The sequence below is a fragment of the Talpa occidentalis genome, unplaced genomic scaffold (assembly GCF_014898055.3).
Source record: "Talpa occidentalis isolate TD23 unplaced genomic scaffold, MPIMG_talOcc4v2.1 talOcc4.15, whole genome shotgun sequence".
Lineage (NCBI taxonomy): Eukaryota > Metazoa > Chordata > Mammalia > Eulipotyphla > Talpidae > Talpa > Talpa occidentalis.
In genome coordinates, this window is record NW_023601543.1 from 18,357,174 (window position 1) to 18,376,491 (window position 19,318).

Genomic DNA, 19,318 nt, shown 5'->3' on the forward strand with positions numbered 1-19,318 from the left:
GTTCTGATTTTCATGCCTAAGCAAAAGTCCATCTTTTCTTGGAACTAGATGATTTCAGATATATATAATACTGCCCTCTATAAGGTGGCTCAGGAAAAATATGTGTGGGCTTTATTTGCAGTTACTTTTGTTATGCATTTCCTATGGTCAAGGAACAATCTGTTCAAGTGAAAGAGAAGTACAACTGCAGCCTCATTAGAGCTGCTTAAATTAAAACTATATAGTATTTAACCCAGAGAAACTATGAATAGCAACTGGTTGGCTAATGATAAGAATAGTCAGATAATTTATCCTCCAAGCCTGTGTAAAAAATGATGCTACTAATGATGATACTGGGACAATACACCTAAATCAGGATGCCCAAGCAAAGCAGAACATATGGTTACCCAGCTATGAGGCAAACCTGGTCTGCAGAATCTTGTTCAGTGCCTAGTAAACGTGCTCAATGACTATTTCTACTTCACATTTGCATTCATTGATCTCTTAGCAATAATTAGCTCTTTTTTGGCATTATGTGATCACAACATGCCTTGAAACATTTCTCTTGGAGTAATATTTATTTTTTTATATTTTTGTAAAGATTTATTTTATTTATAGAAGAGCTGGGGTACAGGCCAGAAGCGCGGGAGGGCGAGAGGATTCATCAGAGACAGAGCATGGAGCAAACAGGCAGACAGCAGGAGAGGTCGGCTGTGCCACGTGGGTAGCTCCCTGGCCAGCCGGGATCAAACCCGCGCTGCAGAGGATGCGGACAACTCAACCAACTGTGCCACAGGGGAGGCCCTCTTGGTGTAATATTTAGCACAAGGTCTTTGTCGTGCAGGCTGGCAACGGAATGCCGTCTTTCCTGTACAAGTTAACTTACAATAATAGTATTAATTCACATACACCTCAAGAGTTGAGTTACATCTGCATATAACAATTTTTGGAAGACAGACTATGACTTTTGGCTCTTGTTTCCCAGCAGGAGAATCTCTATTTGAACCTTTCAAGTGAAGAACTCATCTTTCCAGGGTTATTTCCATGATAATAGTTTAGATTTCACCGTAATGAAAAGCAGATATTTATTTAGAAACACTCAACTGAACTTTACATATACATTATCAGAGTATAATCTTTTGGAGAAGGTTAAGAGTGTAAGGGAGAAAACAGACAAAGATAGCTACCTCAGAATTAGAGGAAGACACCAAAGAAAGGGATGGGAGAGAATTCTTCAACAAAGGATTTAAATGAAATGAAGATGGGAAGATTATTGAGAAAATAAGTACATATGGAGTACAGGAATTGTGAATACAAAAGAAAATGGGGTATGAATATTGGAGAAAGGTGGAAAAAAAGGCTTTGGATGTGAAAAAGTCTGAGCGATAAAAGTATGCTGAGATAATTTAAGGCTTCTTTGTGAAAGCCCTTTCAGATTTGTACTGAATAAGCAGAAAAGAAGGCACGGAAAGGTGTCAAAGAAGGGCAGGGAGGACAGCTTGACTAAAGGCCAAGATGTCAAAGAAAGCTTTGCCACCTAAGAGGCTAGACAATGAAGAATCTGGAAGGAAGCAATGTTTGGGGAAAATGACATTACAGAAACCAACGAAAGGTATCAGGAAGCAGAGGCACATGTCTATAGAAAGGGAATGAAAGACATCAAGGTGGTGAGGTGTTGTATTTAAAATAAAAGCATATACATTGTATATGCATTCATACATAATTTTTTAGCCTAGTCAACTGGTTTAAGACAACCATGGGCAGGTGCCAAGGAAAGGAAGTAGGCTGCTATTAGTGAGAAAATGGAAGAGAGAGAAAAACACATATAGAAAATCCAACCTGGTATCTGTACACAATATAAGAGCAAGGAGGTCGGTAAGCTAATTACCCCATTTTCCTCCGCTGGAGCCTTGCAGTTGCCAAAGCCAAGGAAGAGAGTATTGTCTCCACTTGTTGTACTGCCAGGCCACTGCAGGCAGCCTGGTGGAGTAGGGCTTACACTGATAACTAGGCTGCCAGTACAGGTGCATTTGGTAAATTGCAGGTTCCTTGGCAGCAGCCATGAATGCGCATGCACCCAACCTGGCTCCCATGGGGCAGTCCTGCACTCTGCATGGCCGTGGCTATTGGGCGTCCTAGAGGTGATGAGCAGGCTTGGCACTGAATTTCACTGGTTTTTATGAGAAAGAGCAAAACTTAAACATTCTGCAATATGTTTATGAGATACCTAATAGTGGAATTTTAGTAAGCTACACAGACATTCAGGGAGACTTAGTACCTATAAACAATAATTATCATAAAGATGTTCCAACAGCCAACTTGCTGCTTAGGATTTTTTATAAAAGGAAGAAGAAAATGCTGCCTTTGGTACACACATGCTAATGAAGGAAGAAGTTTTAACTAATGCATTGTGTTTTGCCAACCACAGAAAAAAAGCCACATCCAGTTACTGGTATGCCTCAAGACTATAGACCTGTGTCTTCTAGTATAGAAATGGCTCTTCTCCCAGGAACACAATCTTAGGGCTGGTTTATCTTTTACAAACCTGCCATTGAACATTCTCTAGACTCTATAGCTGGAATGGTTTCAGCCTAAGGGAGAGACCACATGGCTTAGAGTGGGTCCCAGAGATCTTACTGTGGTTTATTTTAGGTCTGGTTAATAGCACATGACTATTGGATGCTCATGATGACATTTTAGAAGTTAACGGTATAGACATCTCAGGGAAGAATTGATCAACTAACAGATACGATGACTGCAAACAACGTAACCTCCTAATAGCAAGACTAGTAAATCAGAAGAATGAAGTTTTAGAACAGTGGGGCTTCTAGCAGCTCCAGCCAATCTACTGATAATAGCCTTCTTGGCTATCCACAGCATGCATACTGAACCAAACACTAAGCAAAGAATGAAACAATGATATAGATGACATTATTATTGAATGTAACACTGTGCTACATAAGATTTCTAAAGCTGTTCCTACTACTGAAAGCCTGGACTGTTTGACACAAATAGAACAAACTCAGTTTTGAGTCTGAACAGTACAGTTTCATTCCTTCTAAGTGAGTTTACTTTTTTTACTTATGCATACAAGAACTGGGGTGTAGGCCAGAGGTGCAGGGTGGAGGATTCACTAGAAACCTGAGGGGAGCAGCGGATGAGACAGGAGAGGTCTACTGCACCTTGTAGGTCAGCTCCCTGGCCGGGGATCAAACTCGTGCTGCAGTGGCTGGGGCTACAGATAGCACTGAGGCTTTAACCCCTGCGCCACAAGAGAGACCCTTCTTCTAAGTGAGTTTAGCATCCCAATAAGTAGAGCAAACAGAATTTGAAACACATGTTTCAGATCAAAAAATCTTAGAAGACACAACAATCACAGCATCGTGAAACCATCATTTGAATGTTTTCTGAGTGAGAATGTCACCGGGCTTGTAAATTTGGCTAGTTTTAAGAGCCTTTAAATCCCTGAGTCAATGACTTGGAATAGACATGAAAACACTAATACTGTATGCTTAAAATGTTATTAAAAAAATAGAAACAAAGTAGATATTAGTGGTTGCCCAGGGCTGGCAGAGGAGGCAGATGGGGAATAACTGCAAATGGTTACTGGATTTCTTCTTGGGAGTACTGAAAATAATTCTAAAATTAGATTATAGTAATGGTTACACAACTAAAAACCACCAAACTATAAACTTTAGAATTAATTTTATGGTATGTGAATGATATCACAATAAAGCTGTTTAGATGTTAATAAAATAGTTTGATAATTGTTAGTATAAACTTCAGTGAATATTGTCATTTTAAGTCTAAAATAAAGGGATCTTTACTAATGAAATTTTCTGCTTTTGATAATCAAAAACTAGATGTAGTACATTTTCTATGTGAGAGGACTAAATAATTTCTGTTTGAAGTGGTTACATATTTAATCTGTTGCAAAGATCTTAATTTTTCCTCTAACTACATTCTTTAAATTCTAATGTGAAGTCTGATTCTCTCTTTTGGTATGCTGAGTCCCTCTGCTATGTTCCCAGTGATATATTTATTTTTTAAATTTATTTTTGTGTAGAGGAACCAAGGTGTAGGCTAGAGATGCGGGAGGTGAGAGGATTCACCAGAGACAGAATAGGGAGCAAAACAGGCAGATTTACTGGAATATACTGCTAAGAGGAGCAGTGGGTGAGACAGGAGACGTCTGTCTGCTGTACGACATGTGGGTTAGCATCCTGGCCAGGGATGGAACTCAGGGCATCAGTCCAGGGTGGTGGCAGTGCTGAGACTTAACCCCTAGGCCACCAAGAAGGTCCCCCAGTGATTTATTTCTTAATGTTGTTCTTCTGTGGCTAATTGTTACTAATCATTTTCTCAAACCCATTTTTTCCTATCTTCTAAGAAATCAAACCAACTGACTGCATATAGGGGCTTCTTTCCAGGCTATGCATTAAAGCAATTTTCCTAAATTATGAAATTCTTTAACAATTTTTTACAATGGTGTTTGACAATCCCACAGTTTATACACTTAGGAATTAATTCCAAATAGGTATACTTTATATATCTTACGTAAGTTTTATTTTATTTTAAAAAATTTTTTATTAATGTGGGCCTCCCTGGTGGCTCGAGGGGTTAAGCACCTCACTATGAAGCAATCCATAGCCTCTGCAGCACGAGTTCGATCCCAGGCTGACCAGGGAGAAACACACATGGTGAGGCAGACCTCTCCTGTCTCTCCTGCTGCTCACCTCAGCAGTGTATTTCAGTTAGTCTGACTGTTCTGTTCCCCACTCTGTCTCTGGTGGATCATCTCACCCACCCCCCCGCATCTCTGGCCTGTACCCCAGCTCTTGTATGCATAAATAAATCTTTAAAAAATATTTATTAATGCATACAAGAGCTGGGATGTAAGGGCAGAGGGGCAGGAGGGAGAGAGGACTCACCAGAGACAGAGTGGGGAGCAGAACAGTCGGATCTACTGAAATACACTGCTGAGGTGAGCAGCGGGCGAGACAGGAGAGGTCTGCTGTGTCATGTGGGTTAGCTCACTGGCCTGGGATGGAACTCCTACTGCAGTAGCTAGTAATAACCTGATAGTGCTGAGACTTTAACCCCTGCGCCACCAGGGAGGCCCAAAGTTGGTGTGCTTTTGAATTCTTTAAATGTTTTTAAGAGTGGTAACAAATACAAAATCACCCAGATTTAAATTTTTTGCACATAGAACAAACTTGTGTACTTTTTTATAGAGAGATTTTGGATTTTCTAGAAGGGGAATAATTCTAGCAATACCACCCACCCTCAAGAAGAAAGATGTGGTATTGACCATTGAAAGGCAGTTTATCCATATTATTCTGTTAGGCTATTTTCCACAATGCATTTACAACAAGTAATAGTATGAAGTATATAAGTTCCCTGTGGTTTATGGATAATTCCCCCAAAGCTATATCTTAATTAATTTTATGGTGGTGTTATAGGGCAGCCCCGATATTGAACGGGTTCCTGGCTGTGGGTCCTCACCCGCGCGCTTACAAGGGACTTATTAATACTCCACTACAGGCACACACAAGAGGTTAATAAAAGGTTTATTTACAAGGGAAAAGGAAATAAGGAAAATGTACAACTCAGGGAGAAAATAGGGAAATAAAGTCTTTAATGCGTCCTACCCGATCCATCGACCTGGAAACCCAAAAAGCACTCTCAGAGCTGGCCAGATGCTGCAAGCTGGCGGAGAGTCAAAATGGGGAACCCCTCCAAAGCCCACGTCTCTGGCTTTATACCAACCTGGCTGCTTAACCCCACCCTCAGGTCCCAGCTACCTTCCCATTGGTGGTGATGGGATTTGGAGTTCCCAGTGTCTTTTGCTTTGGCCTGGAGTGGGGGTGGAGTCCACAAAGCCAGTATGGAATTAGCATTAGGACATCCTTTTCCCCCTAACAGTGGGGCTAGTATGGATGCCTTCTTAACAGGTGTGAGCTACTAAAACAACGACTATCAACTGACCCCATTTTATTTTTATTTTTTTAAAAGATTTATTTATTTATTTATACAAGCACTGGGGACAGTCAGAAATGTGGGAGGGTGAGAGAATTAACCAGAGCCAGAGGGGAGAGCAGAGCAGGCAGATTGACGAAGTACACTGCTGAGGGGAGCAGCAAGCGGCAGGAGAGGTCTGTGCGCCATGTGGGACCCTCGCCCCGCGGCCAGGGATCGAACCGGCACTGCAGAGGCTGCGGGCAGCTTTGCAGCCCAGCGCTCAACTGCTGTGCCACCAGGGGAGGCCCTTGACCCCATTTTAAAGGATAGCGTCTCTAAATGGTAAAAAAGAAATAAGGCCTGGGTTCATTAAAAAAAAAAAACAAAAAAAAAACAACACTCTAATGTTAAAGCAGTAGAAAAAAAATTCCATGCAGAGAAATAATTTTTGTGGTATTTAGTATCAGAACACTACTTAAAAATGTATTTAAGTATTAGGCTTTCTAATATCTGACTTACTTGAAGATTAACTGTCTTTTTTCTAAAGTTATTTGCTAGTCAATTATTATTGACCTAAGCAATTAAAAAGTATTCCATATCATGAATTTCAGTTACAGCATCTTAGAAAAATAAGCAAGCAATTTCCTATGTATCCTAGATATCGAAGAAAGTAATTTTGACTCTGAAGATTAATACGAATTTAAATCTTAAATATTTAAGATAACTAGTTAGGAAACTATCTCTGGTGGCTAAAATTAACTATTACAAACACCAATTAAATTTTTAAAGTCAAAATAGCCCTGAATAAACAAATCAATGTTCTTAACAAATAAGTAGCAAAATATTTAGTCTTTTTCTAGGAGCACAAATATCTCTACAAGCTGTGTTTCACCCTTCTGGTTTCTGAAAGAAATTCAACTAATTACTACAGGCTCACTTTACAAATACTTAACATTATTCCTACAACCAAGGGTTTTGTTGCCCTTTCATCATGAAAAATCATTTCTTCAGTAACTATATTTATGTGGCATAGTACAAAGGGAATTAAATGGCTCTTATGGTTTGAATTGTGTCTCCTGCAAAATACATGTTTTTTTCTCATAAGTTCATGGTAAGTTTAAGGAAAAGAGAAAAAGGAGAGATGTCTGCATATGCAGGCAGGCAGAGCGCTTCCCCCCAAAAGATAAGTCGTTATGTGACCTTATTTGGAAATAGGGTCATTGTGGGAGTAATCAAGTTAGGATGCAACCATTAGGGATGGCCCTCTCAATATGACTGATGTCCTAGTGAATAGAAGAAACACAGAGACACAGGGAAGAAAGCCATGTGAAGATGGGAGGCAGAATCTGGAGAGCTGATGCGTCTGCAAGCCACGTAACATCAAGGGTCAATGGCAACACCAAAAGCTAACAAAAAAGCATGGAACAGGTTCTCCCCTGGAGTATTTTAGTCTCCCAAATTGTGAGAATAAATTTCTGTTGTTTTAACTCACTGGTTTGTGGTACATTGTTATGGCAGCCTTAAGAATCTGATACAACAATGTTAAAAATATAACCAAAATTATGCAAGGAAAATAAACCTGCTAACTCCCACTGTGCTGCTATCATACTATCTGAAACATGTTATGTAATTAAATAAAAGTATCTGTTTAAAACTAAGGCATGTATTTAGAATCTCATCTATATCTTTGCTAATTCTTCCACTCAATTTGCTAATTCTTTCCACTCAGAAAGAGCAAATGACTACTCTTTCTTTTCCCACTCTACTGTCTACATAATTTGCTGGTGGCCCAAGTTGTATTATAACAAGATTTAATAATTCTGCATGTATGTATGTTTATATATGTGTTTATGTGTAAGTTGTTAAAATGAAGGTCCTTTATGGCAAGGGCTGTGTCTTAATACATTTGTATTCCTAAAGCCTAAAGCAATGCATGACATACAGTAGTACTTAATAAATGTTGGGCAAAACGTTGAACTGCCTTTATTAAGCCATCACTGTTATTATTCCACATCTCACCAACCACTTCCCCTGGAATCCTGAGACCACGGTAATTATGAAAACTTGTAAATAGGCCATTGTTCCCAGGAAATGTGACTGAAACAGAAAATACATGCACACCAGGCAAACAAAATAACTGCTCTGTCACAAAGACCTACACCAAAATCCCATTGCAAAAATATTATAGGATTCATAATTTTTTTCATGGTAACATAATATTTTATATGTGCTAACCAAGAAACATCATGATTTAAAAGTTATCTTAGGTGTCTCTTTGCTCATTACATGCAGAAATATTGCAAGCTTTTCTCATTAGTCATTTTTTTTTCCTCATAGAGGATCCAGCACAGCGATCTCATCAAATAAGCAACATTCTCCCTGACCAAATGGAGGTCAATCCTTCTTTTAATTATCTTAAAGTATTAGCCAGTTAGTTCCCCATTTAGAAAAGCGTTTAGATTTACAAATCTGTAGTTACCTAGGAAATGTATCTATGGAAATGTATCACAGAATACAAAAGCTGAATTAAAAAAATGATATATCCTGAACAAAAAGGGCATATCATTTAAAAATTTCATCTTCTGTACTATGATAAATACATAAAAATCCTTATTCATTTATACTATTGAGTTCTTCAAACCATTAAGCATACTTTTTGTTAGTTAAATAGTTAATAAAGCATCTTTTGACCTTAATTACATTCAGTCAAATCAAAAGTTCTTTTCCCCTAAAATTAAGCACTAGAGTTATTCAAATAACTCAATGGCATTAATGGCACTTAGCCCATAAGCTTAGTCAGTAATATAAACTTATTAATACGGCTGTCTACAATTTATGTTTGATCATGAAACGTACTTCTGCAAACACCTGAAAGGCATATGGAGAATTAACAAAGGGACTATCAATTACATGGTCTACACTTTAGAAAATCATAGTAATACCTAAATTTGGGCACAGAACTCCAATCTTTGCCAAATTATTTATAATTAACTCCTCAGGTACTGTTCCCTCAGAATGGACATACAGTAAAGTATTCCCTCATCTTTTCAACAAATTATTAGACTGTGTTCTCCCAAAGAATATTTTGCATGAAGAATAAACAAGTTTCCGGCTTAAGAGCATAAAAAGGGTCAAGACCACTATTATTCCCTCTTCCATTTATCTAAAACCTGTTGAGAACTTAACACAATTTAGTGTTAATCAGTAAGTAGTCTGATTAAAATACAAATCATCTACAGTCTAAACCATAGATCCATAACAGTGGTGGGGACAAGAGGCACTCTGGCTGGTGGAACTAAATACCTGTGTATGTTTTCTAAAGGTAATCTGGCAACAAGTTCTTAGTCTTAAATATATAGTTACCTTCTGAACCAGCCATTCTAGTTCTAAGCACTCACTCTAAGGAAATGATCAGGGATTTAAAAAAAAGGGATATGTAAGGATATTCAATACAGGGTTATTTTTATAAAAACAAAAGAATGTCCAACAAAAAGACACTATTTTGGTAATGTGGATGTTATGGCAACCATCAAAAACTCAGGCTGTAGAAGAATACAAAAGGACATAGACTTATGCTCATGATATTGCATTAAGTGAAAAAAGCTGCCTACAAAATAATATTTTACACTATAATCCCAGTTATAAAAAATACAAATGTATAAAGATTGGCTAAATTACAAAGCAAAGCAAACTCTACTGTGGTTATCTCTGGGCAGTGTGGTTATTTTTATTTTCCTTTTTGTGCTTTTCTTTCTTTTTAAAATATTTATTTATTTATGCATTCAAGAGCTGGGCCAGAGGTGCGGGAGGGTGAGAGGATTCACCAGAGACAGAGTGGGGAGTAGAACAAGTGGATCTACTGAAATACACAGCTGAGAGGAGCAGCAGGCGAAAGAGGAGAGGTCTGCTGTGCCATGTGGGTTAGCTCCCTGGCAGGGGTTGTGCCACCAGGGAGGCCTTTTTTTGTGCTTTTCTTAATTTTCTAAAATTTTCCAGTAAATCCTTCATCAGTAAATACAATGGCCCATTAAACTTACCAATAGCAAGGTTTTGGCTTTTCGTTCACAGAAGATAATTTTTATAGTTTACAACAAGGAGAGGGAAGGCCATGTTCTTGGTCTTCATTTTTTTGCCAGCTTGCTACTTTGTAATATTACTATTAGATAATTGCTTCTGAGCAGCCCAGATGAGAAAAGAGAAATGGTAAATTAATGTCATTCCTCAGATTTGAAAAAAAAAAAAGGAAAGAAAAGGAATACAGGCCACCTGCCAGAGATAAAAGCAGTAATCAGGTCATGTCCATGGTGGTTGGCCACGAACAAGAATCTTTTGGTCCAGAGCATGGGTGTTAGTGCATCACCAGCAGAGTGTGCTCAGAAACAGGTAATATTTGCTTGCTACTTACTGTTAACTAGACTTGAAAATAAGAGAACTCTGGTGAAAAATGTTTCTGAGTGATATTTATTGCTGGAGTTCTGAACTGTTCAGTCACTGCCTTATAACAGTATTAATTAGTTCCTAGCCTGGTAGTCAGAAAAGAATTTCCCCTGATCTTTGGCCAAAAATTTCCCAGAAATTATTTTCACAAAAGGACAGCTCAAAATCAAGTACACTGAAAAGTACAATAATTATATTTTGTAGACACCCATGAGCGAAACTTACCACAACTGAGTACACTGGTTCTGAACATAATGAAAATCAGTTTCATTTGAAAGATAAGGAAACTAAGGCCTAAGGAAGTTAAATGACTAAGGCCAATACAGATGATTAGTGGCACTGAACTGGAACTTAATTCTATTTGATTCTAGTCCAGATAAATTATCCAGACAGTGATCAGAATGCAGTACTTAAAAATCAGATGGTTCCATAAAGGCCATGCTGAGGTGAATAGATAATACCCTACATATTTCTCAGAATTAAGTATTTTCGTCACGATCACAGGACTTCAAGCAAGTGCTGAGACAAGTTCCTGTAAAAAGCCAACATCTTTTTTTTTTTTTGTCCTCAGCAAAAATATTTACTTCTATTTGAAAGTCTCTGCTGACTATGCACTAACAACTGGTAGGTTTGTATTATGTCTAGGTTTGAATTTTCAAAGATGACTTAAATAATATGACATTTAAAAAATATTTATTTATTTAGGGCCTCCCTAGTGGTGCAAGGGGTTAAGTCTCAGCACTATGAAGCCATCAGCAGCCACTGCCTACACCCAGCTCTTGAATGCATAAATAAATCAAATAAATCTTTTTTAAAAAAAGACATCTTTTTTTAAAAGATGTATTTATGCATATAAGAACTGGGATGTAGGGCCTCCCTGGTGGTGCAAGGGGTTAAGACACAACCTATGAAGCTATCTGCAGCCACTGCAGCAAGAGTTCGATCCCCCACAGGCCAGGGAGGAACCCACATGGTTCAGCAGACCTCTCCTGACTCGCCCGCTGCTCCCCTCAGCAGTGTACTTCAGTCAAGCTGCCTATTCTGTTCCCCACTCTGTCTCTGGTGAATCTTCTCACCCCCCCACCCACACACACACCTCTAACCTGTTCCCCAGCTCTTGTATGCATAAATAAATCTTAAAAAAAAAAAAGAACTGGGATATAGGCCAGAGGTAGAGGGTGGGGGGAAAGGTAAGAGGATTCACCAGACACAGAGTGGGGAGCAGAACAGTGAATCTATTGAAATACACCGCTGAGGGGAACAGCAGATGAGACAGGAGAGGTCTGTTGTACCTGATCTGGGATGGACCTCACACCAGGATCAAACTCAAGCTTCAGTGGCTGGCAATAGCTTGATAATGCTGAGACTTTAACCCTGGTGCCACCAGGGAAGCCCACAGTATGACATACTTAATGAGTATCCATGTGTTCTAAACATATACAAACTAATTTTCATTTCCCTCATCCCATCATTTTAGCTACATGTAAACATTTTCTCTTATCTAGTAAAACATGCTGAATTGATTTTGAAAATTTCTAGCCCCACTTGTTTTAACATAAGGTCACAATTTAAGCCTGAACTTGATTTGATTCCAGAGCCCACCCTCTTTATTTTCACCAAGATGATAACTATAATGTGTAATGTGCTTTACAATTTAAAGTATTTTCATAACTGGCATCTCATTTAACCTAGAAAACATATCATAGCGCCCACTTGAAATATGGGGAAACTGGTTCTGACTGCTCGTTACTCATCAAAGATCATATGGTGAGTTAAATGAGTCAAAAATTAAACCCAGTGGTTAGTCTACAGTAATGACTAAGGATTATAGGCAGACGGGGTAGTTTGGTGATGGAGCAGAAAACATGGAGTTTCTTGCCCTTTCTATGGCTCCAGCACACAAGCAATTTATGCTGAGGCCTGTGTTTTGAGGCCAATAAAATCTTTACATGAATAAGTATATAAATTCAAACTACATATAAGAATTTACATACAGGGAATGCACCCAGCTTCACCCAGTTAGTAAATCAGCTTTAAGGTACTCATTGTCCTCTGACCATCTGAGTTCAAGCTATTCAGTTTATGCAAGTAAACTTCACTTTTCACCACAACCCAGATCCTTGAAAATATATTATAAAGCAGATAATGGTAATAGAATCAAATGTATCCTTAACAAAAACTGGGTACCATTCATACCAAAATCAAATCCCAAAATGTATCAAATAGCACCTCTACAACTATACCATAATTAAAAAATAATAGAAGTCCACTCTGAGTCCTACAAAATGGACATAAATATGCTTTCATCACACAAAGGACAAACTATGATTAACTATACACAGAGCAGATAAAACACATAACTCCGAAGTTTGACCTCAAATTCTTAGCGTACATACAATAATCAACTGCTTTGCTTACTTTCTCGGAACACAAGGCCTTTCTTTTTGATTATCTGGAAAGACAAGTTTTAATTTTTCCTTTTTTATCTAATACATTCATTTCTTTGTAACACGCAGAAGCATTGAGTCAATTTTTTAGCAGGCACCTACTTACTACATGCCAGCCACTGCCAGAGCTCAACTGAAATTAGTAGGCGCTCAAGGTGTGTTGGCTGAATTATTTCAGCCTGAAAACCATTTTGCTAACTGCTAGCACAACATTTCTCAACTTAGCTTCTCGATTTATTCAAAGATATCTAATTGGCCGATTTTTATCAAAACAACATCAGGATACCTGTTCAAAAGGTCTTCATCTTTGAAATCCAGCATGCAATGGAAGAAAAAGTTGAGTATTAGAATCAGAGAAATCTGGATACAAATTTAACCTCTGTAACAGAATAGCTATTTGGATCTTGTCAAGTTATTTAACATTTCTGGGCCTCCCCTGGTGGTGCAGCGGTTGAGCGCTGGGCTGTGAAGCTGCCCGCAGCCTCTGCTGCGCAGGTTCGATCCCCGGCCGCCGGGCGAGGGTCCCACATGACATGCAGACCTCTCCTGCCGCGCCCGCTGCTCCCCTCAGCAGTGTATTTCGTCAGTCTGCCTGCTCTATTCCCTGCTCTGGCTCTGGTGAATTCTCTCACCCTCCCGTGCTTCTGACTGTACCCAGTGCTTGTATAAATAAATAAATAAATCTTTTTTTTTTTTTTAAAGATTTATTTATTTATTTATTTATTTATACAAGCACTGGGTACAGTCAGAGGCACGGGAGGGTGAGAGAATTCACCAGAGTCAGAGCGGGGAGCAGAGCAGGCAGAAGGACTGAAGTACACTGCTGAGGGGAGCAGCGGGCGGCAGGAGAGGTCTGCGTACCATGTGGGACCCTCCTCCGGTGGCCGGGGAGCAGCCGGGGATCGAACCAGCACTGCAGAGGCTGCAGGCAGCTTCACAACCCAGCGCTCAACCGCTGCGCCACGGGGGAGGCCCTAAATAAATAAATCTTAAAAAAAAAAAAAGAAAAAAAAAGTTATTTAACATTTCTGAGCTTCCACATAATTTCAGATCAATAATCTCAACCTAGAAGTTCAGGTTCTGCCTCATTATCTAATTGATACCCACCCTACAAAATAAAACTAAACAGGTCCGTTTTTTAACATAGTAATGACATATACATCATTTGCACCTCCAAAAAAAAATATCCAAGTACAGAGGCTAGGGGTGACCTAATCTCTGTGCATAACCTCCGACTCCCCCCCAAATTTTTTTTAAAGATTTATTTATTTATGCATATAAGAACTGGGGTATAGACCAGAGGTGTGGGTGGTGAGAGGATTCACCAGAGACAGAGTGGGGAACAGAACAGGCAGAATGACTGGAAAACACTGCTGAGGGGAGCAGCAGGCGAATCAGGAGAGGTCTGCTGCGCCATGTGGGTTGCTCCCTGGCATGCCGGGGATGGAACTCATGCTGTAGTGGCTGCGGATAGCTTCATAGGTTGTGTCTTAACCCCTTTTGCCACCAGGGAGGCCCCTCCCCCAAAGTTTAACTGCGGTTCTCTTTGTATCTGCAAGGGAGGGTTGGTTTTAGGAAAACCAAATTTCCCCGCCCCTCTAGAAACCAAAATAAGGTACTCAGGTACCTTATAGTCTGCTCTCTCTATCCATGTGTTCTACAAGTGCATATACAACCAATTGACCTCTGGGGTTGGTTGAATCCCTGAATGTGGAACCTGGAATTTATAAAAATCTGCATATAAGTGGACTTGTGAAATTCAAACCCACGTTGTTCAAGGGTCACCTACACTTAGCACATGAACATTTAAGGGATAAACCAAAAAATTATGAAGGTTTGTATCTCCACCTTGTTATTAGTGTCTTGTCCCTTTACTTGAGATTTCTTCCAAACAGATTTGGGAAAGTTATCTGGGATTTTTTGTTCCTTGATGAAATTTGAGATAATCATTTTAAAAAAATACTACAATGGGTTTTGAATCAACTAGCTCAAGCCTGTTACTTTACAGATGAAGGAACTAGGGCATGGAATAATACACAGTTAAATAAGAACTTCATTTTGAAAGAATGCTAAATAGAATGCTGAATGAGAGAAAAATGATTAAAACAATTTTCATATGATATAACCCTCAAAGAAAGAAATATGAAAGAACGTGGGTTATATTGACTTATTCTGTTTATGCTATTCTGAATATCTTAAGTTTTCTGTGACATATTTTTATAATTTAAAATATTCAAAATACTATTTGATGCTTTGAATTAAATGTAATAAACATCCCAAAAAGTTATGAAAAAAAGAAAAAGAAATGGAAACACCTGAGAGGTTTAGTGACTTACTTACAACCCCCCAGCTGGTTGGAAACAATCAAAACAAGAGCCCAGGCATTGGATCCAGGGCTCCTTCTCCATGGTACATGACCTCTAAGATGTGAAAATATTAGAGGTCAATAAATTTCTTATTTTATCACAACTGTTTTTGTCTCCTCTAAACTACTCACACAATGACCTTAAACAGCATTACAGATTAGATTTTATAATACTATTATCAGATTAGATCACAGAGAGAAAAGCTTGAGAATTTGACAGCTCATGATAATCTCCCAGCCTCAACTGTACAAGGGCATTTATTTTGCCACATTGGAACTTTACCGTATAATATAAGGCCTAGCATATAGTAGGTGTTCAATAATGTTTATTTCTAAAACATACTATTATTTTCTGTTAGCACTACCTACCAGGCTTAAATATTAGACACAAGAAAAATGGAAATATCATTACTCCATATTTAGGATCTAAAAAGGATTTACAATGTACACAAAGAATTTACTAAATAAATTAATATTTACAACAAAATATAAGGGGAACACTTATGTAATTAAAATACTTCAAAACACTATACAATTTATTTGGTACATCTGTTATAATAATTTTTATACAATTTATTTGGTACATCAGTTATAATCATTTTTTATCTATTGAAATGAGCCTGACTAACCTTTAATCAGCAATACTTTGTCAGCCTAGCCCAAGCCATGGAAAGCACTAGAAAGCAATAAAATTACAAATGTTGTACAAGGGGCACTGAACTAGGACCTAGACTGTAGTCCAAGTTCTGTTAATAATCAGATATAAAACCTGGGCAACTTACTTTTCCTTCTTCGAGTCTTAATTACCCTATTCATAAAAACAAAAGAGCTGAATCACCATGGGCCTTCCTGGTCTTAATTTTTTTTTAATGATTCTTATCCACAAAGATTCTACATTCAGATATTTTTATTATGCCAAATTTGATGTCCTAAATTTTATAGCTTGCTACTACCAAAAGAGATTATTTTGAGCTGGTTATTTTTAAGATACAGTGACCATAGGAAGAGCTTTGAAAACTGAGAAGAGACTCTTCTGCAAGAGACATTTACATGTACAAGGGGAAAATCTCCATTTTTAAAGGTGTCTCCTTCCTTGTTTCAGAAAAAGAAATATTATCAGTGATGGTATCTACCAAGAATATGAACTAAATGTGGCTGATTGGGGGAAACCTCACCAAGTAAGTTTGTTAAAAATTCCTGTTGGTTTCCCCATCTCCCTGTAAATTGTGTTTCCCCCTTTTAGTCTCAGATCCTAAGCCTCAACATTCTGTCTTTAAATGAAGATGGTATTTAAGGTGATGGCCTGAGACAATTCAGGGAGTTTCCTGGGTCTTTCCGTATACATGTCATTGAACTTTTTGGTTTCTCTTGTGCTGACCTGAACTTTTTAATTTAAGTTACAAGGTTTCTCAGCTTAGATGTTAGAAGGGTAGAAGAAAATTATTTTCCTACACTACACTACTTCATTCGATAATCAAAACCTTAGCACATTTGTAAAAATATTTAACTAGTAATAGATATTATTTTTACCATCTTATATTAGAACAATAGGACAAAACCAAAGAAGAAATGTTAATAATCAGGCCGGCTTTGCTATGAGTTGGGCTGACAAGAACCACACTGGATTTTACAACAAACCACTGATACATGAATACATACATGCATATAAACATATACATACCATGTAAAGAGAACACACACAGGCCCCTCAGCCTGCTGCAGTCTGATATGCTTGGCCTCCCCTCTTCTCTAATACCATGGATACTTATTTATATTGATACACACGTGTGTGAAGTTTAAAAGGCTTTTAAGTAAAAAGTACTTAATGGTAAATTGAAATAGTAACACAAGGCTACTTGCAAAGTGCCTCCCATCCCTTTCCATCCTCCATTAATAACAGGTTACATTTTTCCTATGTATCCTTCATTTTTCTGAGCACACACAAGTATACATATGTGCATTTGTATATATATAAATATTTTAAATCTGAAACTGCTGCCACTCCTTGAATGATGGTGAAAAATATCTCAAGCACCCACCTCATAAGTAAACATGCACAAGTTGTGGACAGTGCAGAGCACAATGTGGAAGAGCTTCAGAAATAGGCACTGAATTTAACACATTTATTTTCCTTGCTTGGAAACTATGTGGAGCAGCTGCAAAGAGCAGTGAGCAAGAAAGCAGTCAACCTGGGTGCTAACCTAAGTAGTCGGTTAACTTTAGGCAAGCCTGAAAACTTTCTGTGCTTTAGTTTCTGCTTTTTTAAAATAACAGATTCTTTCCAACTGTAAAATGTTAGAATTCTAAGATGGCCGTCTGTAACAGTGTTCTCTCGAACTGGTTCTAACAAATGTTAAGTAAAATAAGAAAGAAACACTATAGCACCCTCCGGTCTTACAAAAAAAACCCTGTGTGTCAACTATCAAGGTATAGTTGGGACAATACTAGTGACATCATTATATTTGGAAGCAAAGTAGTAGATTATTAAAATCTGAGGTTTTAGAAAAGCTTTGATTGACGTTTTCTCTTTTTGGAGGTGGAGAGGGCGGTTGCTTAGTTTCAGCAATAACCACTCCCCCTTTCGCCCCCCTCCAAGAAACCTATTAAGTGTATATGGGGCGAAAATAAATGAAACTGAAAGTTAGATTGAATTTTGTTTTACTCACACAATATGCTAGGGAGGTGACTAGGATAGCAAATATTACTATTCAATTTCCTCTTCCGGAAGATCCTTGACTTCTATTCTTTCAGTTTCACACACCCTCGCCACACATTCCACCCGCAGCTCACAAGCCACAGGCATCAGATGGGAGGGGTTGGGGTGGGGGCGGTTCCTTTGATCATTTTTTAAGAAAAAGTTATTTGACTCGTTCTACCTCAGGGGTCTCGAGTGTTTAGGGAGGCAGCCAGGCCGGCCGTAGCCACCCACCCGCCCCTCCACGCTTTCCTTCGGCGGACCGGGTTACCCAGGCCGGGAGCCCCAGTCGGGCCACCCCCGCCTGGCGGGCTAGGCCTTCCTCTCTCCCCCGTAGCAAGGAGCCCGAGGGGGGGTGGAAGTGGAGACGAGAGAGGACAGGGGAGGGGAGAGGAGAGCAGATGAGAAGGGAGGGGTGACCTGTAGCCAAAGTACCCACCGCGCCCGGAGAGCCGGCCCGGATCGCCCGCGGCGCCCTGCGCGGTCCCGAGGGGAGGGTGCTGAAGGATGGGCCACCCGAGCCACAATCTGGAAAGGCCAACTCCGCTGCGCCGCTGGGCCCCAGCCTAGAAGGAAACGGAAGTCCCTCGTCTCCCTCACTCGCACCGGCCAGTCCGCCCATGCCCCGGGGGAACCACGAGTCCGGAACCGAAGTGCGGGCACGTCAGGGCCTCAGCGACACATCGGGCGCGGTCAGTCAGTGCGGCTGTCCGGGCGGCGCCCCTGGGCACCCCCAGCAACGTCCTTCCCACAGCCCCCACCGGCCGGCCGGCCTCCCGCCCTGCAGAGCCCCTCCTTCTTCCCCCTCCGCCATTTTCGAACTTACCCCACGGCCCAGCGTCCCCCGATTGGCGCTGAGCCCGCTCGGGCCACAGCCAAGGTCCTGCCACTTCCCGGGGCCGGAAGGGGGCAGCTAGGACCAATGACTCCCTCGTCCCCCCACCCCACCCCCTCCCCCCCCAGCTGGAAGCCGAGCTGGCGCGCATGCGCAACGGGCACCTCGCAGTCCCCGCCCCCCAGGTCCAGCTTTCCTCTCTGAATCTCTAGGTGTTTTTTTCCCACGGTTTTTACCTGCTGTGCCCTGGGGTTGAGAAGTAGAGGAATAGAGGTAACAGGGAGGACAAACAGAAGGCAGCGAACGTGTTGAATTGTTATTATAGCCCAGGTTCTAGGGCATGGACAGCAACAGGGGAGGATTGTTAGAGGTCATTTTGGTGGCTGGCTTTGTAGGTCTTTATAAATCTGGCTTTTTGTTGAGTGAAATCTGGAGTCCTTGAAGGATTTGAGCAGAGAAATGACAATGATCTGACTCATCGGGATAACTGACTGCTGTGAATAGACGGCAGGGCCAGTGACATGAGCTGGACGACCAGCGAGAAAGCGTTTCCACTCCAGGAGAGATGGACGTAGGTCCTAGACATGGAATTGAGAATT

The 19,318-nt window shown here is 40.0% G+C and overlaps 1 protein-coding gene across 4 annotated transcripts in view; it reads right to left on the bottom strand.

Moving 5' to 3' along the window:
* The window catches only part of XIAP (X-linked inhibitor of apoptosis), a 37,196-nt gene extending 18,405 nt beyond the window's left edge, over positions 1 to 18,791 (bottom strand). The window contains exons 1-2 of one of the 4 annotated variants that reach the window (XM_054695575.1): positions 18,711 to 18,791; positions 18,324 to 18,450 (exon numbers count right to left, since the gene is read on the bottom strand). Coding sequence is in view for 1 of the 4 variants with exons in the window: in XM_054695573.1 (XP_054551548.1) it covers positions 18,324 to 18,506 (183 nt within the window). In the remaining 3 variants the exon portion in view is untranslated. Of the gene's footprint in view, positions 1 to 18,323; positions 18,599 to 18,710 lie in introns of those variants that run through there. The other 3 variants (XM_037511990.2, XM_054695573.1, XM_054695574.1) reach the window with 3 other exon arrangements.
* Positions 18,792 to 19,318: the final 527 nt, after the last annotated feature.